Raw genomic sequence first — 10,806 nt, 5'->3', positions numbered from 1 at the left:
GTATGTTCTTGCAAAACGTGCTTTGTCTAAAAATATACAGCCTTTGTTTATCGAAAACTTTGTATGTTTCTGAAAATCGTGCATGTCTTTCCACCTCGAAAACATTTACAAAAATATAAAACAGTAAAAAGTGGGGGTTATGAACTCACCTGAATTGTCTTGTGCAAAGCTAGCTAATTATGACTTCGTGGTGTCGTTTCCAAGACTTAACTTGCTAGTGTGCATTCTACAATATTCCTAACACGGAGTACCTTATAAGTTTCTAAATAAACGCAGTCACTAAACTACGTGTCATGGAGCTCTACCGAATCGTTAACCGAACGATTCACCGGTAAGTTGATCACTTAATAATGATTAAGTTATACTCGTTAAGTCTCGTCTAATGTTGGTAATATTTTTCTAAGTCTTTGAAAATCACTTAGTTCTTGTGAGGTTTAAAAATATATTAATATTTATATAAAAATATATAAATATTTCGGTAGAATCCGTTAGTCGTCTTTAGAAGTCGTTGTGTATGTAATACACATTTATACGAAAATAACATGTAACAATTCGTAAGCGATATATGTGATATATAGTGTGCGGTTTAGGCGTTTGAAATAAATATAAAAGATATATTTATTTCTATAAAAGAATCGTCGCGTTGTTTGATATCCGAAATAAATATATGAAATATATTTATTTTATAAAAGAAGGCGTATGGTTTGTTATAAATATATCAACTATATTTATTTTTCTAAAACGAAGTCATGTCGTTTCGTTGTTTGAAATAAATATAAACTATATTTATCTTTACGAAAAGATTTCGTATCGTTTGATGTGTTGAAATGAATACATAAACTATATGTATTCTTATAAACGAATTCATGTTGTTTGATATTTGAAATAAATATAAACAACATTCATTTTTATAAAAGATCCGTATAGTGTTAAGTGTAAAAAAAATAAATATAAAAGTGATTATATTTATTTTAATAAATAGTTCGCGTCATTGACGTTCCTTGTAAGCTATAAAATGTCGTGGAAGATAATACGCATTTGTATCTTGCTTAAAACAAAAAGTAACGTACTTGTATATTGTTTTTCTTAAGAGATTGTTTGAAATCGAGTGTTTGTTTTATAAAAACGTGGTATACTTTACGGTTTTTCTCGGAAAACGGGCAGAGTTTCCTCTGTTTTTGGACGGCCCCGACAACTAGAGTGTCGTTATTTTAACAAAATTCAATCAAGATTCAATAGTCAACATAAACAATTTTGTTAAATATATCAAACGTAAAATATAATCAACCGGTTCGAGCTCGTTATCACATAATAAAAAAATAGGGAATAACTAACGTAAATAATATTCGCGCTAAATCCTTTACCGAATCTTCGTGTCGAGTCGCCGAACGTGTTGACCGAGTTGACCGGGTCAACTGTGTTGACCAGCTGAGTTGACTGAGTTGACTCGCCGAGTCGACCAGGTTCGGATCGAGTTGACTCGCTTCACGAACCCGAACCACAACTGACGTGCACCCGAACCGCACAGATCTGCTGTTGACCGTCTTTGATGGGACCGAACCGAAACTGAGTGTTTGGCCAGCTTTGACCGAACCCAAAACACCCGAAATAAGACCCGAACTATACCCGAACCGCTCCTGCAATGAACCCGTAACTAATCTGACCCGCTTGAACCCAAACCACATAACCACCTCCACAGCCACTGCCGTTCACCGACGGCGTGGCTCCGGCTGTCGTCGGCCATCTTCACAAGCCCAAAATCAACTCCCACCCGAACTTGAACCGAATCATTAATAGCAACATCATCATCATCATCGATCTTCATAGAAAAGAAAAATGGGGAGAAGGTTTACCGGAAACTTAGCGGATAAAGTCTTAGACCGCCGGACTTTTGACATTGACCACCGGATAAATAGACCAACCGCCGGATAATTGAACCGATCGACGGTTTTTCTCTCTCTCCTTTAGTCTCTCTCTCTCTCTTCGCTTCTGTTATGTCGTCGTCGCTCACCACCACCGCACGGTGGTGGTGTCTTTGCTTGATCTGCCGAGGGGGGGTGTTTTTATTGGAGAACCACCGCCGGTCGCCGCTGTGAAAAACGGCGCCGGTGGTCTTCGTCGGAGCTGAACCAAGGGAGGGAGGTAGGTGGTGGCATGTGTTGTGTGGCTTGCCCGAGAAGCTCGTCGGAGCTCCGATCAAGAAGAGAGAGAGATGGGGTACGGGTGGGTGATAGAGACGGAGGAGGAGCGGTGTGTACGACGGCCGGCACCGGCCGGATTCCGGCTCCGGTTGCCGGTAGTATGTCGAGAGAGAGAGAGCTCATGTGGGTGTGTGTTTGTTGTAACTGCACAAATGAGAATGGATGAAGGATTGGTTAGTTTATATAGAGTTTATTTTAATTAGTGGGCTTTGGGCTTGGGCCCAAGGCCCACAAGCCCAATCCCCGTGTTTAGTGACCCGTCTCTCCTACGAGCCCATCTTCAAAACCCGATCATTATCTAAGATCGTAAAATGATATGTTTGGGCTAAATATACATAACATAGTGTCAGTAGACGTTCGCGCTTTTGTTCGTTGTTTACGATAAAAATTTGTGTAAAATTACGTCCTTCGCTGTTTTGAACCGTTTTGCGATCCGGTATCGACTACGGGTATTAAAATTTAAAAACGAAACCAAATATATCATAATATATTAATATCGAGACGAAATTCGAGCACGGTGCGTCAGTTTCGTCGTTGATTGTCGGTGCGTTACCGTTTCCATGTTTTTCGTTTGCGTCTGCGCTTTGTGACGTTCGGAAGTCCAATAAATTCACAAAAATTAATTTCATGAATATAGAATATTCGCAGGACATCCGTATTTGTCGGCGTTGTCAGGATTTCATACGGTTTTGTTTCGTTATCGCTTAACGTTTAGCATGCTTCTCCGCAATCACCGTTCGCGCACTGTAAAGTCGGATAGACGTTCCTAGGCACTCCAAAGGCCTAACTAAGTTAATTTGTGTCGTAAACATTATTTATTGTCGCGTTAATCGCTTGTTAATCACGTAATTAAGAGCCGTAAATCACCGGTTGTCACATAGTTACTAGATTAAGAAAGAGTTTCGAATATGGAGGGAATATACGAATTATACGTTCAGGACTGAAATGGTAACTAAAGTTATGGGGGTATTTTAGTCTTAATTGAATTACAAAGTGTCTGTTAATGGGAGGGACTTGATTAACTCCAATTGCCAACCACATGGACTTGATTGGCCCTTCTTTTCAAATGAGGGTTGTATGTGCGATTGGGTGTAAACCCTGGGGACTGGAATTGTACTTTACTCAAAAAACTATATATAAAATATATTTTATATTTACTTTGATAATTAATTAGGGCAATACACCATAAATTACGCGATGTTTTTTGGAAATTGAATCGGCGAAGGCAAGCCGGAAACTGGGCAAGCGCCCTTTCATAATCGGCTAAATGGTGCTTATGGGCTTCATTGCTTCAATAGATTTATATTGTGGCTTCTATTCTCCCCACTCCTGCTCCTATTTGATCATCATAAATCAAACTTGCTTCTGTGAATCATGATTTGGTGCTTCACTTCCTTGAATTGTGGCTCTATGAGACTGTGCTTAGTTGCCTATTTGAACACAAGTTGGTGTGGCATGTGCAACTTCCTAACTTGCTTCAATAGTTGAATTGTGTTATTGTGCCATTGTGGTTATTGCAATTTGCTTCAATTTATCAACAAATTAGTAACATTTTTATTCTTTGTTGTTTTAACAAAGTGATTTACTCATTATTGTGACCATGTTATTGTGGTTATTGCAATTTGCTTCAATTGTGTTATTGTGGCCGCTTGTATTTAATTTCTTAAGCTCTTAAGTTGATTTATGCATTTATACACCCAAAATATATAACCCTTAAGTAAACAATAAACTTTTTAGTTTATTAATGTTGGTCCCAAACCAGGAAAAAGGAGGAGGGTTTATGTAAAAGTTTTTTTGTTTTTTGAAAAAGGGCCCAAACATATTAGTACGCTTTAAGCCTCTAAAATCGTTGAGCGGCCCTGATTACCCAACCAACATAGAAGTATTACGCAGATGGCTAGACTCTAAAACAACCAAATCATGCCATTATCATATGGTCATGACCTTAATCTAACCGAATCAAAACCATTGGTATGGTGTATATAAACATTAGAATTCGATCTTTGACCCGACCAGAACAAACCTAATGACCAACCAAACAAATCAAATGCGTAGTGAATGTTATATATAAGTGACCCGCTATTGAATGGTTCATATAAATGACCCATCACGATTGACCATTATCATCTGGCCATGACCCTAATCCAACCAAATCAAAACCATTTAACCCCACATTAGTACAAAACCATTATGTATGGTGAACCGACATTAGAACAAAACCATTCCAGATTACCAGTACTAAAAATAGTGTATATAAACATTAGACCATGACCTTTTGACGCAACACATAACCAAATCAAAACCATCACATATAATTTCCATTTACCCAATTTTACTTACAACCATTCACATCTCATGATAATCCAAACCATATACAACCATATACATTTTCAAAGTTACCTCTTACTACTTGTGTATCCATGACCGCCTCCACTGATAATGCCATGATCGGATTCCATTTTTTATGTTGTTTGTTTCGACAAAATAAGGAATTGAAATAGAACAATAGCATAAGGAACAAAATCTACATTCCAATTCATCAAGATTCCACTCACTTATGTGAAACAAACGTATACAAATTCCAAAACAATTGTATATTCCTACGCAAATTCCAATTCCATTACATTCCACGAAACGAACGCCACCTAAATTTGTTAACCAAAAATGTAACAACTCCCAAAGGACCCTAAAAGAACCCATAATCAAAACCCCAAGTGCACGTTACGAAACTTGTCGTAATTAATCAAAAAACTTAGCAGTTAAGAAAACTTGGCAGTTGATGAACCGAACCACACAAAAATACCCTTACTAGACTCACAATTAAAAACCGAATCCTTTAGGATCAAGACCCGAGCATACGCGATAAGAACCGGCACAAAAATCGAGAAAAATGCATGATTGGGCGAAAAAGGCGGCCGAGGGCACGTGGCAGGTCTAGGCCAGGCTGACCACCTTGGCGCCACGCGAGAGGAACCCTGGTTTCTCCCGCGACGTGCGGCATATGCTAGTCTGGGCTATATAATGACAGGTCTGGGAGAGGTTCAGTTGCACTAGTTCGATCGCAAATCGATACTTCTTACTCTCTCTAATTACTTTTCTATTACCCAAACCCCTAAACCTCGAAACTCTGCTCCGTAGAAAGCGTGCTAACCCTAATCACTAGTACGATACCCAGTCTGATCGATCTACAAACTAATCAACGGATGTTTAAGTGTTGCCTGAATAAGGCTATACTTTGTCATCTACGTTGTGATTTTGATCTCGTGATTATCGTTAAAGTTTGAATTGGGTTAATACACTAATATGTGTTGCATTGTGTGTTTAATTAGGAACCCATGACTTAGACCAGAAGGTTATTACAGAAAACCCTAAAACTGCAAAGTGAGTCATTCTTTTTTTCTCACAACATCATGAGTCATTCTCTTTTATCAAATGCTTTCAAAATCCTAAATGTTTTCAAATTGTAACTTTTATTACAGTGATTAAGTCTTTGTATTCTTACATGAAAATTACTACCAGTATTTAGGGTATTGTATACACTACTTGATAAGCTTCACTAGTTGGGAGAATGACCAACAATGATATGACCACAGTCACAGGAATCACCGAGTGACAAATACTTTTGAGTAATAGTAAGATATAAACAAATGTAAAAACTCTTAATGCTGTAAATATAAGATGGTATCTTTTTTTTTAAATCTGAATGAACCCACCAGTATTGTTCGCTGATCAAATGTTTTTACAACGCGTTTCAGGTGATTTACCGTGAAGAAAAGCAAAGTGCTAAGAGGCACTCAAGCTTAAATAAGTTGCTGTGTAAACCTGAATAAAAGGTGTTTTGTAATCAAGGGTTATCCTTTTGAAAATCCTTTATGTAAATATGGGTTTCATCCCACAGTTTATGAAATGAAAACTATGGTGTTTTGAAAACTCTGATATTTTTCTTGACACCCGGTCCTGATGAAAATTCCGCTGCAATAATTTTAATAAACACCGGTACCAATTGTATCTATTCACGACTCCCGCCCAGGGTAGGGTAGGGGGTTGTGACAAAAGGTGGTATCAGAGCCACTGGTTTAAGCTAATTAAGTATTGTGAAGATACTTAAAATTAGTAGTCAGGAAATAAATGAAATAACTTCTATGATATTAATATTTGAAATATGTTTATAATACAGATGTCGAATGAAGTTAATCAATCTGCCCAGATTAATCATTAAAACTCTTTAGATAAAAGTGTCATGGAGAATATAATAGCTCAGGGAATAGCTGACACAATACCCTTAATTATCAAAGTTGTTAGAAACCATGTGCCTATAGAAAATAATAAAGTTGTGAGTAGCAAATGTAACCGTAGCCATGATTTTAGTCACAATGTTAATGGAGACAATGATATGATTATCAGAGCTCCATTTCCTAAGAAAATGAAGGCAATGACTTCCAGATGTACTTACAAGGATTTTCTAGCTTGTAAGCCAACTGAATTCGCAGGCAGTGAAGGAGCCATGACTACTCTGCGATGGTTAGAAAATACTGAAGTTGTTCTTAAGATTAGCAAACGTGCCGAAGAAGATAAGGTAATGTATGCTTCTAATCTCTTTAGAGATGAGGCATTAGAATGGTGGAACGTGATTCTTCAGGCAAAAGGAAGTGACATGGCCTATGCCATGAACTGGAAGGAATTTAAGGAAATGATAGAAAGGAAATTTTGTCCCCCTCATGAAAAGGATCAAATGGCTAATAAGTTCCTAAATCATAAAATGGCTGATGCAAATTGCCGTGAATATATAACAAAATTCTTCGAATATGCAAGAATGGTACCAACTCTGGCTTCGCCAGAACCTGTACTAATTTCTCATTATATTGGGGATTAATTAGTGAAATCTGTGATATAGTCAAGGCAGCTAGACCTCAGACTATTGAGGAGACAGTTGAGCTAGCCAATACTTTGACAGACAGATTGATCCGCACGAGAGAAGAAAACCAGAATAAAGAATTAGCTCAGAAGATTACCCAAGAATTTCACTCGGGTAATACCTACAGAAGGAAAGGAGTTGGGCAGTCTTCTACACCACCTTTCTGTAGAAACTGTAGAAGGAAGCATTCAGGAAAATGCAATTTTAGGAGAACACCTTACTGTAACTTCTACAAGAAAACCGGGCATGTAGAGGAAGAATGTAGAAGAAAAACTAATATTTGTTTCAACTGCGGGGAGACAGATCACATTAAGCCATATTGCCCGAAACTGACTAAAGCACCTGACAACAAGGCAAAAGCAGCAGACAGAGCTAAAAAGAATGCACAAGCATTCGTACTTACTGCACAGGAGGCAGGGATGATTCCTGGCGTGATTGCAGGTACGTTTCTTGTCTATGACATCTATGCTAAAGTATTATTTGACTCTGGTGCAAATCAAAGTTTTATAAATACTGCATTCTGTCAAGCATTTAATCAACCGTTAACTAAGCTTAGTCAAGTTTGTACAGTAGAAATGGTAGAAGGAAACTCCACCAACATACGTGAAATACTTCAAGGAGGGAAGATAGAATTATTAGGACATAAGTTCACGGCAAACTTGCTACCAATGAATCTAGCTGGATTCGATGTAGTATTAGGAATGGATTGGTTAGTGGCCAATCATGCTCGAATCCTATGTGATCAAAATACTATTGAGATTCGTATGCCAATAGAAGAAATGATCATGATTCGAGGAGACAAACCATTCAAGTCCACAAAATTCATCTTCGTGATGAAAGCTGCAAGTTATGCACGGAAGCAAGGCATAGTATATATGATCTTTGTGATCATTAGCACTAAAGGCAAGGAACTGAAAGAAATTCTGATAATATCGGAATACCCTGACGTTTTCCCAGAAGATTTACCTGGACTATCGCCTGGCCGAGAAGTAGAATTCAGAATTCACCTGATATCTGGAATTACGCCAATTGCTAAAGCAACTTATCGATTAGCACCAACGAAGATGCTGGAATTAAAGAAGCAATTAGTTGAATTACTAGAAAAAGGTTTCATACAACCAAGCTCGCCCCCTTAGGGAGCACCTGTGTTGTTTGTCAAGAAGGAAGATGGTTTGATGCATATGTGTATTGATTATAGGGAATTGAATAAGGTCACAATCATAAATCGGTACCCATTACCAGGAATTGATGATCTATTTGATCAACTCCAGGGAGCTCTATATTTTTCCAAGTTCGATCTACACTCAGGATACCATCAACTGAAAGTACAGGAAGAGGACATTCCTAAAACTGCTTTTAGAACTAGGTATGGTCATTACGAGTTTACAGTCATGCCATTTGGCCTAACAAATGCTCCAGCAACATTTATGGACATGATGAATAAGATATGTAATCCATATCTGGATAAATTTGTAATTGTCTTCATAGACGATATACTTATTTATTCCAAGAGCAAAGAAGAGCATATTAAGCATCTACATGTACTTTTAACACTATTGAGAAAAGAGGAGCTTTATGCTAAATTCTCTAAGTGTGAATTCTGCTTGCAAGAAGTGCAATTTTTAGGACATTTGATTAACCATGAAGGAATTCATGTGGATCCCACCAAGATCGAGGCAATTACCAAATGGAAAGTCTCTAAGTCACCTACAGAAGTTAGAAGTTCCTAGGTCTAGCAGGACACTATAGATGCTTTATTCAATATTTTTCATGAATAGTCATTCCGTTAACCAAGTTAACATGTAAATTGGTTAAGTTTGAATGGGGAGCCAAGCAGGAAGAAGCTTTTACAACGTTGAAGCAAAGATTAACGAATGCACCGATACTTGCATTACCAGAAGGAACTGAGGATTTTGTAGTCTTTTGTAATGCTTCTAGATTAGAATTAGGATTAGGTGTGTTTTGATGCAACATGAGAAGGTGATTGCTTACGCGTCTAGACAGCTGAAGAAGCACGAAGAGAACTATACAACTCATGATTTAGAATTAGGAGCAATAATTTTTTCCATCAAAATTTGGAGACATTATTTGTATGGTAGTAAGTTAGCATCTTTACAGATCATAAAAGCTTAAGATATATTTTGTGACAACCCTCATAATTACAGGTATCCATACAATTAATTAATATTGTTTAATGCTTAATGACTGTGCTTAATTACAACTGATGACGTAAACTGCTTTCTGATATATGTATCATACATACATGTGCATCACATTTCATACTGTCACACCATTTATCATATAAAAACTTTGGTGACATACATGATGCACAAATCACAGTTAGCACCGTTAGCGGATAGCTCAGAAATATACTGACAGTGCCAGTACATAGACAGACAGTGTTTTGAGGCCCAGTATGAGCCATAGACAAAGTACTACACTAGTACGGAGTGTAGGGAAGTAAGGACCATAAAACTGCGTCACTAGGTGATGGTTAAAGTGCCTAAAACCCACTCAAAGTGCAGATTTCTGTATTTATCAGCAAAAATCAGCATTTTAACATGCTAGTAATATGCAAAAATATGACAAAATGGTCCTTTATGCTTTCCTAAGTGTCGGGAATTAAAAGTGTCACAAAAAGTTACATAAAGGACACTATACGGTATAACTTAGCACTTTAACGAACCGGTATCTAACCGAACAACCGGACATTACCCGGAACACCAAAATATTGCTAGAAGCATTGTTTTACTTTTTCTGAGCTAGTTATGGTTCCCGAACACTCTAACATCTTATGTAATGCATCACACACTTGAAACACTAGACATTACACTTAACCCCTAACAAATTAACCTACTTACCATCAAAACTTACTATTAACCCCCTGCCCCTTGATATTTACGGCCCAAAGTGGCCCCACCTCAAGATTACTTCAATCTTCCTAAATCTCATGCTAATCTCTCTTGGATTTGGTGAGGATCATGTTTGTACTTGGAGGGACATCAAGACCATTGGATAATAAGATTAGAGGATTATAAGTAACCATTCTCATCTTCACTAATCACCAACACCTCTCACCCTCCTCCCTCCTACCTCTCGGCCGTGTACCCCCTCCCCACCATCACCAATTTTTGATCTTCATCCATCCATTCCAAGTGCTCTCAAAGGTGTAACAAGGTGTTTTAGGAAGCTTGGAACTCCCGGATCTTGAAGGACCTCCTTTGCAAGCTTTTATCCACTCCATTTTCTTCATTGTTTCTTCCCTAGCTTAAAGCTAGTAGTAAGGCTCTCTTGATCTTTGTTTACTTCCATTTTTAGTGGTTAAAAGATATATTATGTTGAAATCATAAGATCACTAAAAGACATACACTTGAATCTTGAAACATAAAGCTAACATATGATGATATATGGATGGAATGATGTTGTTTAGTATATGTAAGATGCTTGCTTGTTGATTTCTTGAGATGATGATGTTAATCATCACATGAAGCTTGCTAGATAATGTTTAAACACTTAATCTAGCAAGTGGGAGGATGAGCATGTAACAACATATGATAATCATCATCAAGTAAACACATGAACTTGATAAATGAAATGGTTTCTTGAAAAGTAATGAACAAAGTAACCTAGTAATCTTATAAATCTAAGATGTATGAATGATTTTTTTCCAAAGAACCAAGTTTAAATATG

The 10,806-nt window shown here is 37.5% G+C and overlaps 1 protein-coding gene across 1 annotated transcript; it reads left to right on the top strand.

Annotated features, from left to right (window-relative positions):
- The first annotated feature begins 6,441 nt into the window (after positions 1-6,441).
- Positions 6,442-8,326, top strand: LOC110943435. Its single transcript, XM_022185185.1, has 4 exons — positions 6,442-6,979; positions 7,096-7,557; positions 7,645-8,204; positions 8,315-8,326. The coding sequence occupies exons 1-4, from the start codon at positions 6,442-6,444 to the stop codon at positions 8,324-8,326; spliced, it is 1,572 nt and encodes a 523-aa protein (XP_022040877.1).
- Positions 8,327-10,806: the final 2,480 nt, after the last annotated feature.

The sequence above is a fragment of the Helianthus annuus genome, chromosome 1, assembly GCF_002127325.2.
Source record: "Helianthus annuus cultivar XRQ/B chromosome 1, HanXRQr2.0-SUNRISE, whole genome shotgun sequence".
NCBI classification, from domain to species: Eukaryota; Viridiplantae; Streptophyta; class Magnoliopsida; order Asterales; family Asteraceae; genus Helianthus; species Helianthus annuus.
The sequence above is the reverse complement of the archived record's forward strand: the minus strand, read 5'-3'. Positions and strand labels throughout refer to the sequence as shown.

Excerpts from the sequence above, each read along its gene's own strand:
- LOC110943435 (XM_022185185.1), top strand. The coding sequence starts at position 6,442 with ATGGAGAATATAATAGCTCAGGGAATAGCTGACACAATACCCTTAATT. Across the intron at positions 6,980-7,095 it reads AATGGCTGATGCAAATTGCC|TCAAGGCAGCTAGACCTCAG; the intron begins GTGAATATATAA and ends TCTGTGATATAG. Across the intron at positions 7,558-7,644 it reads GATTCCTGGCGTGATTGCAG|CATTTAATCAACCGTTAACT; the intron begins GTACGTTTCTTG and ends CATTCTGTCAAG.